The sequence below is a fragment of the Eretmochelys imbricata genome, chromosome 1 (genome assembly GCF_965152235.1).
Source record: "Eretmochelys imbricata isolate rEreImb1 chromosome 1, rEreImb1.hap1, whole genome shotgun sequence".
Taxonomy (NCBI): Eukaryota; Metazoa; Chordata; order Testudines; family Cheloniidae; genus Eretmochelys; species Eretmochelys imbricata.
The window spans coordinates 49,012,029-49,030,617 of record NC_135572.1 but is presented as its reverse complement, the minus strand read 5'-3'; the positions used below and the strand labels follow the sequence as shown (position 1 = coordinate 49,030,617).

Here is an 18,589-nt window from a genome sequence, read left to right as displayed (position 1 = left end):
ATAAAGGTGACCTAATCCACCCCTACTAGGTAATGCCAATGGCCTCAGAACAGGAGAGAAGCTCCTGAGAAGAGTTCCAAAGTGTGTGGGCGGGGGCGTTGGCGGGGGTGGGGTGGGAGAGGAGGAGGAGGTGTCGGGACCAGTCAGACCACCAGCTTCAAAAACTGAACATTAGGAAGATGACCTGCTACTGGCTTCTGGCTTGTTTGCCTGCAATGGCTGTTGTCATGGCTGCTAGCCTCTGGCTATGCAATGACTGACTAAGAGGCCTATGCTTCCTCCATTGTCCCAGCAAGCCCACCAATGGGTAGGAGTCCAGCAACATGCAACATTTAAGATTCAGCATCTTCAAGCAAGTAACCTCTAGGCAGCCAGCAAGTGTGTCAACATTAATCATCGAAGCCAGTAGGACCAATGGCTAATCTTTTCAACCATGTAACAGATTCTTGAGGCTGAATGAAACCACAAGAATTGTGACAACCATCCTGCATAAGTATCTGTCTTTTTGGTTTTGTTTTCTTTTCCCATATTTTTTATTACCAGAAGGATGTCTCTACCATAGAATTCTTGCACTTGTTTTTAACTCCAGCAGATGACTGGTTGCGCATGTAAGAGTACAGAAGTGTGTGGACAGAACCCATAGAACCTATTTAAAAACAACTCTTACAAAGCAGTTGCTCAAATACCTGAGACAACCGTAGGTTAAACAACACTGTCATCTAAAAGATCACATACACATATATTCCATTGGTTAGGAGTCGTATGTTTAATCCTGACAAATCATATTATTTAATTCTAAATTTGTCATTAAAATAGTAAATTAAATAGCTGTGTCATCCTGAATTGTACTGGACTGTTTCATGTAACCCTATGTTGGGGGTAGAAAATACTGGCTATTACCTAACAACTACTAATTTAGGCAGCCTACCTTAATTAGCTTCAACCTGAGAGTGATTTGATCCTCCCTGTAACAGCTATTTGTCTGGAACCTAAATAGATCACCTAGCAATGAGCTTGACAAACCCCTGTTATTGGGGGAGGGAGAAAGACAGCTAACCAGATTGCTGTTTCCCAAATTATTACACAGAGTTTATTTGGAATTGTTGGTTTATTTGAATTAAGTTTTTTATAAGACACCCTGGTATAAAAGTAAAATATATTTTACTTAATCTGAAGCCATTAATATGAAAGGAAGATGGTCGTTTGGATAAGAATGCAAGATATTCGTGTTAGGTAATTTTTTTCAAGTAATTATTATTTTTCATAGAATGATAATGTTAACCTAAATAAAGTAACATGAAGTAGAAACAGTTTGGGTAAAAATGCAACACTATGTAATTCTTTCCTCAGCAAATACCTACGTTTCCACATAGCCACAATAATTTATAATGATGGCATTCTGAATGTTCCCTGAATATCAACAGTGTGAAGGCTTCGTGACATTCAGGGAGAAATGAAAGAGTGCAGTGCATTTGTTTGGGCCACTTGGGATTGAAGGAATATTTTTTAAACTTGGCATTTTTAAATCATGAAATAGTTAAGCAGATTATAAATGGATTAAGGTGGGTCAGTTTGGGGATCTTGTTAAATTCTGAAAACTGGAACTATTCAGCTTTTATATTTTCCTGGAGATTTCACAAACAGTTAAAGTTATAAGTTAAAGTTATAGTTACTTATGAGAACTACATACAACAAACACTTATTCTAGTATGTTAGTTTGCTGATTAACTATTAAGGTAATTTCATTAACCTATGCGACATACAGCTTCAGTCTTGAAAAATTAAGAACTTACTTCTGTCTCTGTGAAATTTTCGGCATGTTTTTACAGCAACAAAGATATCCTCTTTCTTCACTGGGTCTCCCTATAAGGAAATGGAAAAATGAATGATGTAATTGCAGGCACTGCTTTTAACTTTACATTGAATACACATGTATGTTTTGGAAATAAAACAGAAAATACGTTTGCATTGCAGAGTGTACAGTGCTAAGTAGTACAGTTCAAAATACATTTTCTACCTGTCAAGATATGGCATCAGTACTTTCAAATGACTGAAATAACATTGTCCAATGATTGTTTTCAGATGTTGTAGTATTATAGTTGGAGTCAGAAACACAAATCATTAAGAAAATGAATAGGAGGAATTCGTGTACTAACCCTGATAAAATGTCACACGTTTGGTCATCTTTGTAACAAAATAATTGTTGTAATGTAGGATGCAGAAACTGCAGGATCATAGAATCTCAGGGTTGGAAGGGACCTCTGGAGGTCATCTAGTCCAACCCCCTGCTCAAAGCAGGACCAATTCCCAATTTTTGCCCCAGATCCCTAAATGGCCCCCTGGAGGCTTGAACTCACAACCCAAGGTTTAGCAGGCCAATGCTCAAACCACTGAGCTATCCCTCCCCCAATGTTGGGAAGCAGAAATTTAAAAAGGATTACATATCAGAAAAAACTGTTTTGGTGTAAGCAATATTCATAAAGTTATGCTGCATTCATTGACATACAGACAATAATTAACACATTTTTATAGTTATTGAAGTGCAAAGCACTTTAAAGCACACCTGTTTCCAATCATTTAAAATCTAAATTAGACAAACGCTGACAAAGGGCAGTACAAGAAAAGCAGTAAAAATGTTTTCATACATTTTTCTCTATGGTATTTTGTTTTAGGTGCTTTGGGATTTTTCACTATTTGCATTTGTTTTTAAAGGATCACACGCCAGAGTGAGAGAAGAAATCACTGAAGTGGAGATTTGTGGTGAAAAGCTATCTGAAAGTAATGAGTTCTGAGGTAGAGGTCAGGATTTTATCTCACTAGACATTAAACAATATGATAGTACAATCACTTTCTTTTCTAATTAAAAAATGCCTTACTAATACTATTTTGTAATTATACAGCACCTTTGTACTGAAAGAATCAAAGTGCTTCATACAGAAAATTGATGATTATTGACCCTATTTTCCAGACAGTGAAACTAAGGGACAGAGAGGTTGAAGTCACACAGTGAGTCAATAAAGGTGCTGAGTAAAGAAGGACTGGTCTCCAAACTCCTACTGTCCTGCTCAAACAGACAGGGTGAGAACATCACCCAGCTCCAGCCCCTTTATACAGGTAGGAGTGCCAGAGCAATGTAAAGGATCCCTAAAAGCCCTGGATCTGCTTGGGGGAGAATTCTTCCAACACATGAACTGTGGAAGATAGACATAAAGCTGCCTTCCAAGGACCACCTCAGAAGTATAGGCATAGGGAGCTGCAGCTTATAGGACAGCTATAGGAAGCTGCCATTACATAGACCGGCCTTAGGACTCTGGAGGTCACAAAGATGGTTTAATGCCACATTAGGCCCGCCCTTACCATGGGATGCAAGCTCTGTGCTATCTTCCCAGAGTAGACAATCCTCAAGGACCACAGTTAATCACGTCTGAACTGTCACAGAGATTATTGCCGAGATGCAAAGCACTGCTCCCCTCAAGCACAAGAAATGGTGTGACGAGCCCCTCCGGGGTGCAACCTGGAACTGAGCCCTCTGACATGCCAATCTGGGCCCCCTCTCACTGTGAAGGCTGTGACAAGCTGCAGACCACTCCTGGTCCTGCACTTACACAAACCTTTACACAGGCAGGGACACACCCAGCTGCAGTTACATGGAGGCTTCTCCCCCAGCTCCACAGCTTAGATTCATAGATACTAAGGTCAGAAGGGACCATTATGATCATCTAGTCTGACCTCCTGCACAACGCAGGCCACAGAATTTCACCCACCCACTCCTGCGAAAAACCTCTCACCTATGTCTGAGCTACTGAAGTCCTCAAATCATGGTTTAAAGACTTCAAGGAGCAGAGAATCCTCCAGCAACTAACCCCTGTCCCATGCTACAGAGAAAGGCGAAAAACCTCCAGGGCCTCTTCCAATCTGCCCTGGAGGAAAATTCTTTCCCGACCCCAAATATGGCAATCAGCTAAACCCTGAGCATATGGGCAAGATTCACCTGCCAGATACTACAGAAAATTCTTTCCTGAGTAACTCAGATCCCACCCCATCTAACATCCCATCATAGGCTATTAGGCCTATTTACCATGAATATTTAATTACCAAAATCACGTTATCCCATATACCATCTCCTCCATAAACTTATCGAGTTTAATCTTAAAGCCAGATAGATCTTTTGTCCCCACTGCTTCCTTTGGACGGCTATTCCAAAACTTCACTCCTCTGATGGTTAGAAACCTTCATCTAATTTCAAGTCTAAACTTCCTGGTGGCCAGTTTATATCCATTTATTCTTGTGTCCACATTGGTACTGAGCTTAAATAATTCCTCTCCCTCTCCGGTATTTATCTCTCTGATATATTTATAGAGAGCAATCACATCTCCCCTCAACCTCCTTTTAGTTAGGCTAAACAAGCCAAGCTCCTTGAGTCTCCTTTCATAAGACAAGTTTTCCATTCCTCGGATTATCCTAGTAGCCCTTCTCTGTACCTGTTCCAGTTTGAATTCGTCCTTCTTAAACATGGGAGACCAGAACTGCACACAGTATTCCAGGTGAGGTCTCACAGTGCCTTGTATAACGGTACTAAAACCTCCTTATACCTACTGGAAATACCTCTCCTGATGCATCCCAAGACGCATTAGCTTTTTTACAGCCATATCACATTGGCGGCTCACAGTCATTCTATGATCAATCAATACTCCAAGGTCCTTCTCCTCCTTTGTTACTTCTAATTGATGCGTCCCCAGCTTATAACTAAAATTCTTGTTATTAATCCCTAAATGCATGACCTTACACTTCTCACTATTAAATTTCATCCTATTACTATTACTCCAGTTTACAAGGTCATCCAGATCCTCCTGTATGATATCCCGGTCCTTCGCTAAATTGGCAATACCTCCCAGCTTTGTATCATCTGCAAACTTTATTAGCACACTCCCACTTTTTGTGCCGAGGTCAGTAATAAAAAGATTAAATAAGATTGGTCCCGAAACTGATCCTTGAAGAACTCCACCGGTAACCTCCCTCCATCCTGACAGTTCACCTTTCAGTAGGACCCGCTGTAGTCTCCCCTTTAACCAATTCCTTATCCACCCCAGAGGTGTACTGTCTTGTCCTGGTCAAAAGTCTGACCTGTACGTTTATTTCCCAGTCCGCCCCTGCCCCAATGTGGAGAGGACAATGCACCAGTTTTTGATCCTGAGCATATTCCTTAAGCACTTCTAGCAAAACACACTGTTTTAGATAAAAAATATAAAACAAATTCATTAACTGCAGAAAGATAGATTTTAAGTGATTATTAGTGAGCGTACAGATCAAAGCAGATTACCTAAGAAATAAACAGAAATGCAATCTAGGCCTTATAAATTAGATAGGATTTGAATCAAGCGGTGTCTCATCCTGTTAGCTAGCACAAGCAAGTTATAGCTTTTGCATACACAGGCTGGAATTCTTCTGTCCTGCCTGGACCCCTCTTCCCCAGGTCAGTCTTTCTTCCTAAGATGTTTCCAGGTGTTGTGTTGTAAAGGGAGTGAGGTCACTTCCCCCTTTTGTATCTTCTTTCAGCTTGCTGGAAAGATCTTTTGCTGTGACATGAGTCAAACAGTCTCCCTTGGCTATGTGCCATCTCTGAAAGGTTTCCATTGCACACAGTTCCTGGGCTAATCCTTGTGAGTGTATTCTCCTTGATGGGCCATCAGTGTTGTTTGGCTTTATTGTTTTGTTGTACGTGAAAGGCTGCTTGTGGGTGTTCCCAACCTCACAACATGTTTCAGTGGCACATACATAGGAAAATTTAATAACTTCATATACAATGATAGCACCTAAAACTTAATGTTCAGATTTAAAATTTTAAAATGATACCTTACAAGGCATTATTTGTACAAAACATATCATAATTATATCACCATGGTGAATATGGGGCACAGAGTGTCACACTTGGTTTTCTCTCATAGCAGTTTCTCCTAGCTCTATCGTCTTTTGTTATACATGCTAAATGCTTGACAAAAAGTTCATGTGTGTGTCTTCTTAGCTCCAAGATTTTATTTAATTTTTTTCTAGGTTTGCTATTATCTGTTTAGCTCACATTTCTTGTGGGGAACACAAGGGTTTGTAATCCTACCTTAGTGCACTACATTCAAATTAATACCCCCACTACCTAATTCTTATATACTGATCTTCATCCGTAGATCTCAACGTGCTTTTCAAAGGAGGTAAGTATCATTATTCCCATTTACAGATAAGGAAACAGTGGCACAGCAAGTGAAGTGACTTGCCCAAGGCCACTCTGCAAGCCAGTAGCAGAGCTGAGAATACAACCCAGGACTCCTGAGCCATGGTCCACTGCTCTAGCCACTGACCCACACTGATAGTTCTAAGGATTCTAAAAAGGAAACTGAAAACATATCACTTACCATGGCAGAACACCAATAAAATATAATAAACTATTCAACATAGTTAAAGGGACTAGGCAAAAGGAGTAGAATTACTAACAGCATTGCCATCACTTTACATTTAAAGAAAAAGGGTCACCAGGACAAATAATTAAATAGTGCATGCAATACTTTCATCAAACAGCTTCTATAAATAAAAATGAGGACAGGTAATAATCTTACTAGGTATTGTGTTTTCAATTCCTATTGAAGGGTACATGATATGGAACTATCTATTTAACAGACAGGAAGAACAATCCAATGGTTAGAGCACTAGTATGGGATCTGGAAGACTGGAGTCTAACAGACTTCCTGTGTGATGTTGGGCAAGTCACTTTTCCATTCATAAAATGGGTAAAATAGCACTTCCCCTGCCCACAGCGATGTTGTGAGGCAAAATACATTAAAGACTGTGAGGTGTTCAGATACTCTGGTACTGGGGGAACATGAGTACCTTAGATAGATCAATCATGTCTATAAGAAATACAATGTGTAATAGAGGGCTGAGCATGTAAGAAACAGTAGGAGAATGGTACTCCAAATGTGATATTTTTTCCCCTTAATTTGGTAAAAATATTTTCTCCAGATCCCTGAGATTTTCTGTAAGTCAAGTTTCAGCCTTTGTAATAACAATGCTCTCTCTAGCTTGTAAGTATAATTTAAAATATGATACTTACGCAAACCGGTAGGAAGTTACTGAACATTGTGGCACAGTTAACAGCCTTATATGCGTTCAAGTCATCCGTACAAAACTCAGGCACTGGAGTAAGATGTGGACCATTGCCTTTCTGCCAAATATATAATGCAATCTATCAAAATATACAACATAAGTAGTAATGAGTAATGGAATTAAACAACAGTTTTCGTAATATACTCAGAAATCATTGTTATAAAGCAAATTAATAAAACATGACAGAAGAAACAGGGAAATAAAGAGGATTCTGCAGAGACTGTGTGTATGAATTGATTAACTAGTTTATTTACTTTGCATTTTGATTTTAAAATCAAACCACAATTTTTACTTAAAAAAAACCTCTCTGCCATATCTTGAAAGTTTTAAAAATATTTAGCTCCAGGCACTCCAAATTGCCAAAAAATTGTAAGTGTAAATACATAACAAAAAAAGCCGGGGTAACAGGAGGAAGGAAGGGGACTGAATAAATTTATCTGCACCTACTCTTAAATATAAGATAAAGTTTATTTTTTGTGTTGTTCTTTGCAATTAATTTTGGTGATATGGAATGCTTAATTCTGTTTGTTTTAATGTCAACAATAAATAGATTTTAAAATGGACCTGTTCTCTGATGATAATTTAAAATACTCCAGAATGAACACGAAACTACCATGGAAGTGTACTGAAAGATCCTTTTGTCTATTGTAAACTGAAAGATTACCAGAATGCTAACAAACGTCTTTAAAGAAAGAAAAAGTAACACAAGGACAAAGTCTGAAGTAAAGACAAAGGTTCATCTTCTCTCAGCGTATCTTGAATTAATTATGCTCCATGTTGTAAATTATTATATGTGGAGCTGTTAGCACCACCTCTAGTTAAGGTTACTTGACATTTCCCATTTTAAGTCCCTGTTTTCAGTTGCTATTAACTTCAACTAACTGTATGAGATGAAATTTTCTATGCTGGATGTCTGCATCAGGCTGATTCCTTCCCTCCCTCCTTTTTGAAAGTTTCAGCTAAAATGGTTCAGATGTTTCAGAGAACAAAAGGAGAGGGAAATATGTTTCTGCTATAATTAAAAAAATTCTTTCAAATTCTTTCTTTGCTCACATGCTCATAGTATAACTGATTGCAATATGTGGGGTCAGGAAGGAATTTCCCCCGAGGTCAGATTAACAGTGACCTTGTAGGGTTTTCACCTTTCTCTGCAGCATGTGGGTGCATGTCACTTGTCAGGATTATCTGGGTATATCTCACTTACTCATTTCCCTGCCATTACGGGGGCCTCAGGTACTGTGCACCTCAATCCTTCTTATTCTCTGCCTGTGGCACATAGTCTCCTATAGGCTGTAATACTTTGGACTAGTTTCAGTTGTTGTCAGTTGTGAGGGTGACATTGGTATCCTGAAATACACAGGAGATCAGACTAGATGATCTGGTGATCCCTTCTGGCCTTAAACGCTGAACTACTTCACTGAGAAGCTCCAGAACCTCCATGTTTTGAAGCAGACACTTGATTTTGGCAGGAGGGTTGCTCTGATATCTTTGGCCACCCCCATGAAAAATCTCACAAATTTGGCCTAGTTATAAAACCTTAAAAAACAAACAAAAAACCAACCCTCGGTTTGCACATATTCAGTGGAGACTTTTGATAGCTAAATTCTCCTAATATACTGTCTGCACTGAATAATGCTCTATCTTGGGAATGCAGGAGGATAGCAGAATTTTCCCTGCAAATACTCCTCCTGACATCTGGGCGTGTTGCAGGAGCCAGAAGCTAGGAAGCAATAGAGGGGAGGAAGGGTCAAGAACTGATACGGGTGGGGCATGGATAGGTGCAGAAGGAGAAGGCAATAGGAGATGGGATAGGGTGGGGGGTGAACAGGAGCAGAAGCTGGGATGGGGGGATTTGGATATGAGCAGAGGCGGAGGTGAGCAGGATCCAGGGTCAGGAAAGAGGATTTGGGCCAGGGACGGAGGTGAGCAGGATCCAGGGTGGGGCAGGAGGACTTTGACAGGAGCAGGGACAGAGGTGAGCAGGATTCAGGATTGGGTGGGAAGATTTGGATAGAACGAGAGGTGGAGGTTAGCATCAGGAGCCGGGGTGGTGGACAGAAGCAGAAGCCAGAAGTTGCAGGCATATATAGTAATAGAGGGAGACAAAGACAGGTAGGGGCACAGGAGCAGAAGTGTCTACAACCACAAGAGAAAACTCCTACAGAACTTAGTCTCTCCACTCCTCTTTCAGCAGATAGCTATGAAACCTGCTGGCAAGGTGTCTCACGGCCCTCCTCTAGTGACTGATACACACAGAGGATAACAGTTTCCTGCTGCTATCAGTTACTCTTTCAACTCTAGTGGTAGAGGTGAACCTAAAGTCCTAAACCAAATGATGACCCAACCTGGGGAGCAATATGGTTCCACATGATGGAATTTCTGTCTCAGTTGCTTTTAAAAAAAAACACTTCGAAATTATTTTAAAAATCTACCTTAGGTTGCCAAGTCAAGCATAGGAAAAGCCAGGATTAAGTTTGCCTGTGTAATCTTGATTCGTCTCCTTTGAACGTATGCATTATGATCATAGAATCATAGACGATTAGAATTGGGAGAGACCTCAGGAGGCCATCTAGTGTCCAACCCCCTGCTCAAAGCAGAACCAACACCAATTAAATCATCCCAGCCAGGGCTTTGTCAAGCCTGGCCTTAAAAACCTCTAAGGATGGAGAGTCCATCACCTCCCTAGGTAACCCATTCCAGTGCTTCACCACCCTCCTAGTGAAATAGCGTTTCCTAATATCCAACCTAGACCTCCCACACTGCAACTTGAGACCATTATTCCTTGTTCTGTCATCTGCCACCACTGAGAACTGCCAAGCTCCATCCTCTTTGGAACCCGCCTTCAGGTAGTTGAAGGCTGCTATCAAATCCCCCTTCACTCTTCTCTTCTCCAGACTAAACAAGACCAGTTCCCTCAGCCTCTCCTCATAAGTCATGTGTCCCAGCCCCCTGATCATTTTTGTTGCCCTCTGCTGGACTCTCTCCAATTTGTCCACATCCTTTCTGTACCAAAATGGAGGTAATACTCCAGATGTGGCCCACCAGTGCAGAACAGAAGGGAATAATCACTTCCCTCCATCTGCTGGCAATGCTCCTACTAATGCAGGTCAATATGCCATTAGCCTTCTTGGCAAAGAGGGCACACTGCTGACTCATATCCAGCTTCTCATCCACTGTAATCCCCAGGTCCTTTTCTGCAGAACTGCTGCTTAGACAGTTGGTCCCCAGCCTGTAGCGGTGCATGGGATTCTTCCATCTTAAGTGCAGGACTCTGCACTTGTCCTTGTTGAACCTCATCAGATTTCTTTTGGCACAATCCTCCAATTTGTCTAGGTCCCTCTAGACCTTATCCCTACCCTCCAGCGTATCTACCTCTCCCCCAAGCTTAGTGTCATTTGCGAATTTGCTGAGGGTGCAATCCATCCCATCATCCAGATCATTAATAAAGATGTTGAACAAAACCGGCCCCAGGACCGACCCCTGGGGCACTCCACTTGATACCGGCTGTCAACTATATATTGAGCCATTGATCACTATCCGTTGAGCCTGACAGTCTAGCCAGCCATGATATAGTCTTTAATTACATGTTCAGATACTACTTTCCCCCGACCCCAGGATCCCCAGCTCATCCCCCCATCCCAGGATGTGTTCTGAGAATGAATCAGGGTTGTGTACTGAAGGAGACTGTTGTCTATAGGACCCTGCCTCATTTGTTGCAGAAGCTGGAAGGTATGTAGTGAATGAGGCAGGGAACTGCAGGAAGAGAAAGGATAGTCTTTTAGTTAAGAAAGTTAAATATTACTATGAAGGACTGAATTCCAGCTGTGCCTCTACCACAGAGCTCCTAAGTGATGCTGGGCAAGTCACTACACTTGGCATATGCAATCCGGTCAAGACAAGCAACGGCATTCTCATCAATCACGTTCAAGGCACAAAGACCTCCAGGAAGTTGAGTCATTTTGCAGTCCTCAGCAGTGTGTCATGGTTTGTGGCTGCCCACACTGACATAGTGGACTGACTCTAAAACACCAATGAAATTCCACTGCAGCACAAATTCCATGTCTGGTATGAAACTGCTTCAGAAAGCTCCATGCCTTTGTGGTAAATCAAACCCAGGCTGAGTTTGAGTGGGGTACAAGACAAGATAATATAATTACTTTCTCTGAAGACCATGAAGCTCGCAATGCTTCCTCTACCGTAAATCCCTCATCTGGTAAACATACCCAAATAGGTAGCCAAAAGGGCAGATGACAATATGGTGGATTAAACAGGTCTTTAATTTAATATCACATAATTTTGTCACAAGCTTTGCTATGTTTTCCTCTCTGCATGCACTGGGCAGAGCAATATTGCAGAGAACTGGTAACCATGGTAGAAGAGTAGATTTAAGAGTGCCTGAAATAATACGTATGGTGGAATTAAGTTATACATCAATAATCTTTGTGTGAGACTAGCAAGCCCATACTGGAGAGCAATATTCTGCCACTGAATAACACTGCCAAGGCTGAAGTGTATAATGTTTGGGCACTGGAGCCTCATGGCATTCTGGGTAGTTTTCAGAGCCGGTTGTTGCGTGTTTTGACCTTAGTCACTGTCTTTTAAGATGGTCACAATATGTGAGTTCTATCCAACATGACGCCTACATAAACTGGGTGTAAATCATGCTTTATTCACTGACCATTGAGAACTATCTTCAGGTCTCTGCCCACTTATGCATGATGTAAGTGGAAGATAATTGACACAGTCTTACTTCCACTTGGTATCAGATGACACAGACAACAATAATTGACCATACCTGCCATATCTGCACTCAGAACACTCTCAAGTATGTCAAAGGAGTGTGACTGAGTGCCGAGGAATATGTTGCCTGCATAAACAAACTTGTGAGACCCAATATATGGTAGGTCATTCAAATATAAGTTGAATAACATTGGCGATAATGCTTGCAAGAGGCTGTTCTTCTGGTACCTCCAAGCACTTGTTCTATCACCAATATGCACACTGAAATGGCAACTTCTCAAAAACAGAGCCATTGCACATACTAACCAACTTGGCATAGTTCTAGACAATTTCATCAAAATGCCTGTGTGCCAAACCATATCATATGCCACAGTAAGGTTAAGGAAAACTAAACCACTCTTCAGCTTATGTTAGAATCCATTTTTGATTAAAGTTGTAAGTGCCGGCAAGTCACTTAAACCAACATAATTCATTGCTGATCACTAAAAGTGATCTTCAGATTTGTAGGATTAGTGAGCACTCAACTGCAACTGAAGTTGACTGGAAGCTTGCTTTGAATAAATGAAGTGCTATAAAAAGGCTAAGTAAACAAAAAATAAGGACCTACGTGTCTCAAGTTGGGCTCCAAAAATTAGTGAGCACTTGGATCTTAATTTCAATGTGCCTCAGTTCCCCACATGTAAAATTGGGATAATAATTCTAATGGGGACAATATCACCTAATCTCACAGAAATGTTGTGAAAACAAACTCATTAATGTTTGTGAAGCACTCAGATATTATGGTGAGAGCGCCACAGAAACACCCAGGAGAAAATAAATAATTTTGTATTCAGTACAGCATAGGCTAGTGTGCATTAAATAAAGCATGGGGCTCCACTGAATGTGGAGGATAAAACAGAGTTCTAAGATTCACATTGAAAATGAAAAGTATTTTATGGAATGCCATTCTAAAAGGTCTTCTTGCAGAAAACCATAAACGAACACAATGTGTGTGCTTTATGACAAAAAAAAGCCATATATTTGTAAGACAGACTGTGTTCCATCTGGAAAGCCACAGCAGAGAAGTGAATGTAGACAGTATTAGGAAGAAGACTAATGAATAGGCAGCAGCTAGACCTAATAGACACAAAGGTGAAAAAAAAACACTTAAGGCAAATGATGTCACTTGGATTCTCTTACTGAAGGTACATGAGCATAATACAATTCCTTTTCCCCTCAACAACGATAAAGCAAAACAGAAGAACATGGTAATCACTCTTCTGTCACATCTCCCTTGTATCTCCAGCTTCTCCAGTCCTCACTGAAATCTAAATACACTGGGATTAAGGAATGAGTGGATTCATGAGGGCAGGATCGTAAACTAAGCTCAAATATTTAACATCTTCATAATTTAGACTCTATAATACCAATATTAAAGATACTAGATTGTATCCTTTGATTTACTTGCAGGCAGTGTAATTTATGAAGGACAGGTGTAACCACCCCTTTACTTCTATTTGAAGAAGCAAGCGAGCGATTGCCATTTCAATAGTTACAGCCTTGGGGTCAATTAGAGTGTGTTACAGTAACCTAGTCTGGGTGTGGCAAAGGAGGATGGCCCCAGGAAGGTCTGCATCAGAGAGAAATAGAGGGACTTTCTGGATAAACCAGAAATGGTGGAAATGACTCTTGACGACCATCCAAATATAAACTTCCTTTCTCAGAAAACAGTGATGCATTTCCATTCCCCACCCCTCACCCCCCGCCCACACACACACTTCCACAAATTCCCAAATCTGTTTGGCTGTACTGCCTGAATAATACACACACACAAGCCACAAGCAGGCCTCTTAAAATGCTTCCTGCTGCCAACAACCATCATAATAGTTTAGTCTAGGTTGAAATTCAATATCAGTGAGGCAGTCTGATATCTGAGACAATCCTTAATGGATATAGAAGAGGAGACTCAAAATGCAAACTTTTCTATTTGATGAGCTGGGGACCTATTCCTTTTTTCCCTAGCAAACTTCCAAAAAGTGATGCCTTCTTGCACACTACCCCATGATACAAATTCAGCTTTACTTGCAGTACCATCTACATTTTGTAATAATAGAACTTTTACAATTCTACATATTATAACACTGAAAAGGAAGGAAAAAAATATACAGGTCCAGAAAGTTCAAAACTTTTAATAACCTTAAAAAGTCTATTATTTAGGCTTCAATTTATCAGCATTTAAACAGAAAATGACAAGGTTATTTTCTTACATGTCTCACAGGAATAGAACATGGCTTACCTCATGTTTTAAATCTATTGTAAAGTCTGACTTAAGTGGTTCACTTTTCAGCTTGTTTGCAAGCCTGTACAATAAACATAATGAAATTTACTTACTTCATAATGTAAGAACAAGAGTAATGTAATGGAGACAGCAACAATTTTTAAACAAACTTGAGATTTTATTTATGTCTATGAAATGTCAAATCATTTTCTAAGGGCTTCTTGATAATGAGCTGTTTACACATGAGTTGCAGGAATTTAGCAGATACAATTCCAAAATAGGCTACAAATGAACTAATTCTTTTAGAAAACAACATTTGCAGTGTTATTTTACTATACAACCCTCCTTCAACATTTAAAAAAAATTAAGCTAATTCATCAGGAATTTGAGAGGTGGGGAGTCGTTTGGGGGCTGGGGGTTCTTGACTGCAAAAAAAATCACACTTCTGGATTTATTAGAACCAGAAAATGTTTACATAAAATAATCTGGAATGGAAAGCAAACATCTGAACATAGCCTGCTGCTGTGAGTACTAGTTCTTAGCAGATGCCTCTCAGTGTCAATTTTGCCTGCCCAAGAAGAAAGTCTTCAATAGGAGAGGACCTGCAATCCAGCATCATATTTTTAACATTCAAGGAGACAATTTTGTGCTTGCAGCTGCTTAATGATCAGCCCCTGGCTCACTAATCTAAGCTTTTTCTTCCTATTTGTGCTCCAATTTGTAATATTTAAACATTTTCCATTTATGAATATATACTTTTACTGCATAAAGGTGCATAAGACTTTAAACTTCACACGGTACGTGAAATCAAAGTATATACCAAAGAGACAAAGTTACATGCAAAAATATATTTCTGCACATATGTATTTATGAAATTTTAATAATTTATTATTATAATTTGTGTTTGCAAAGTTTCTTTTGTGTGTTTCGGTATGTGGGATGAGGAGGGAAGGCATTTTATAAGAAACAGTAGTATTTTAAATTTCGTGTAAAACACTAATCTGTGCTCAGTCATAGCTCCTTAAAATAATATTGCTTAGTGTTTATATAGTTTTTTATATCTTCAAAGCACTTTACAAATATGAACTAATTAACTATAAATAAAACAATTTTAGAAAAGATTACAAATTAAATTCTTACTTGTTTACAAGCGGAATGCTAAGTGCCCAACCAGCAGCAAAATCTGGAAATTTAAAGATTGTAGGATTTTCAGCAAAGGCATAATGATGTATTATTGTAGATTCTTCATCATACAATGCTTTTCCTAAGAACCATTCCTGTAAAGAAAGGTGGGATATATCATTTTGCTCATCTACTGCATTGCTTTAATAAAGGAAACAGACAAAAAACAATATTCATACTGAATAAAATGAACCCGAGAGAGAGGATGTGTTGTTTGTAATGACACTGACTAAAATTTCATTTGTTTGCTGATGGTGAGAACTGAGGAGGAGAAAACAGGGGAGGGAGAGAAAATATTTTAAAGATCCACATGCAAAGTACTTCCAAACCATCAGCTCCCTTTGGTCCTGCATCGCAGCAGCTTCCCCGTCAACTGAGGACTGAATAAGTCTAATACTACATTCGATGAAGTGAGCTGTAGCTCACGAAAGCTTATGCTCAAATAAATTTGTTAGTCTCTAAGTACTCCTTGTTCTTTTTGCGAATACTGACTAACAGGGCTGCTACTCTGAAACCTCTAATACTACTCTGAGTGTTGGCTAGAGGGTGCACCATATCCTCACAGGCTGAATCCACATCAAATTTGGAATCCATGTCCGTCAATCTTCAGTTATGTTTCACTAGTGATTTTTTCAGGCAAATATATTTTAAGTACCCAATCCCTCAAAAGAATAACTGACCGAAGATGACCAGAGTCTGTTCTAAGTTTTACATGAATGAAGCGGTAGAATAAGAAATTACTTAGAACATTACAAAAAGGGCAGTTCAAGACACGATTTATTGTGTCGGGAGATATTTAATAAACTTAAATGCTGGTACTTTCCCTGACATTAATTTTAAATAGCAAGACTGACTACTCACATGCCTAAAGTTAATTTCACATCTAAGTATTTGCAGGATTAGGACCCTAAAGAGGATTTTTAACATAAAACCAACACCTAAGAAAGGAATGGATCAGTATCCACAGCTACAGGGCCAAAAAGTAATACTAGGAACATCTGGATCATCTCAAGCAGTGGTTCAACAAAAGCTTTTTAATTGTAGATATCATTCTATGTATTGTTGCAGTGCCTCATGGCCCACACTGTTTGGCTTTTGACAATTTACAATATAAAATTACAAATTCTTCAGGTAAAATGGACAAAGCTGGGTTCATAATTTCATCACAACATACAAAATGTCACGTAGTGTTATTTAGGTCATAGTAAAGATTGTGTCAAAATTCCAGTCTAAACCCCATTTTCCATCTGTTTATAACTTTCAGAAAAAAATAATCACTCTTTTTTTTAAAATTAGTCTTCTGGAATATATTTTTTTGATACCAAACTTTTAGATCTATTAGACAAAAAGAATATATTTAAGCAGAACATTAAGAAATATTAAGGCAGGACACCTCAACCTCAAGACATGCTTCCCTTCTTCTCAGCAGCCATTTGTACAATTGCATATGGAAAGGCTCCTAATTCTCCAGCTCCCATAATCCCTTGCATCTCTATACAGGTGCCAGACATGCTCCCCCATCTGATTCCCTAGTCAAGCCAGCTTCTACCAGGACAGAAGGAGGTTAAGGGTGAAAGGCTTCTTGACATTCCCTCCACCGAAGTCAGAGGGGTTCCTACCATCCCCTATGCTCTTAGGCACTGAGTTTTATCCCACCAACAAAATAAGTCCATTTTTCTTTGTTTACTATTAGTGACAACAGTATCCACTGGAAAGCTATCTAGCAGATAAAAATATTTGAGGAAGAATGGAAATGGATAGAGATGCAAACTCTTGTGTATAAAAAGGTACTATTCTGAGTAACAAAATCACTCTTTAAAAGTGAAACCATACAAAACATTTCCAGTCTAGATTTAGGGCCTTAAGGGTTGAATCATTTTGATGCTACATACATTCTATGCTATTTGACAACCAGTTTCAGTAAATTATTTCTAACATTTTCATACTATGGTAATATTTAGCGACTCTCGTCAAGAGCAGGCACTGTGCTAGGCAATGTGTAATCAGAGATGTCACTCAATTTAATCAAATCACCAGAAACAACATGCCCTGGGTAGTGTAGAAAGGCTCACTCTGTGATATTATGTTGCAAAATGGAGAGCTCTTATGGTTGTATTGCTGTATAATATTTTTCTATACAAAAGCTCATGGCTGTAATGATTATTTTTCAGTCTCTGATATTTACATGACAATGATTTGTGATCCTGCTAAACTTCCTAAATAAATAAACAGACCAAAAAGTGGTTCTTATACCAAGTTAAGACCAAAGCTGACTGTGAAAAGTTACAAAAGGTTCTCACAAAACTGGGTGACTGGGCAAGAAAATAGCAGATGAAATTCAATGTTGATAAGTGCAAAGTAATGCACATTGGAAAACATAATCCCAACTGTACATACAAAATGATGCGGTATAAATGCCACCCAAGAAAGATTGTGGAGTCATTGTGGATTATTCCCCGAAACCATCTATTCAATGTGCAGTGGTAGTCAAAAAAGCTAACAGAATGTTAAGAACCATTAAGAAAGGGATAAATAATAAGACAGAAAATATCATAATGCCACTATATAAATCTACGGTATTCCCACACCTTGAATAGTGTGTGCAGATGTGGTCACGTCATCTGATAAAGGATATACTAGAACTGGAAAAAGTACAGAGAAGGGCAATAAAAATGATTAGGGGTATGGAACAGCTCCCTTATGAGGCAAGATTAAAAAAACTGGGACTGTTCAGTTTAGAAAAGAGGCGACTACGGGTGGATATGATAGAAGTCTGTAAAATCATGAATGGTATGGAGAAAGTGAATAAGGAAGTGTTATTTACCCCTTCACATATTTACCCTCCTACACAGGAACAAGGGGTCACCCAATTAAATTAATAGGCAGCAGGTTTAAAACAAACATAAGAAAGTATTTCTTCACACAACGCACAGTCAACCTGAGAACTTGTTGCCAGGGGATTTTGTGAAGGCCACAAGTACAAGTATGTTCAAAAAAGAAATAAGTAAGTTCATGGAGGATAGTTCCATTGATGACAATTAGCCAAGATGGTCAAGGACACACCCCCATGTTGTAGCTGTCCCTAAACCTCTGATTGCCAGAAGCTGGGAGTGGACGACAGAGGATGGAAAACTAGATAACTGCCCTGTTCTATTCAATCCTTCTGAAGCATCTGGCCTTGGTCACTGTCAGAAGACAGGATACTGGGCTAGATGGACCATTAGTCTGACCCAGCATGGCTATTCTTATGTAATTGTG

General features: G+C 39.4%; 1 protein-coding gene across 1 annotated transcript in view; it reads right to left on the bottom strand.

Moving 5' to 3' along the window:
• Positions 1–18,589, bottom strand: part of B3GLCT (beta 3-glucosyltransferase) — a 139,766-nt gene that overhangs the window by 27,954 nt on the left and 93,223 nt on the right. The window contains exons 7-10 of the mRNA XM_077806366.1: positions 15,290–15,426; positions 14,168–14,231; positions 7,100–7,231; positions 1,794–1,863 (exon numbers count right to left, since the gene is read on the bottom strand). Coding sequence (XP_077662492.1) covers positions 1,794–1,863; positions 7,100–7,231; positions 14,168–14,231; positions 15,290–15,426 — 403 coding nt within the window. The remainder of the gene's footprint in view (positions 1–1,793; positions 1,864–7,099; positions 7,232–14,167; positions 14,232–15,289; positions 15,427–18,589) is intronic.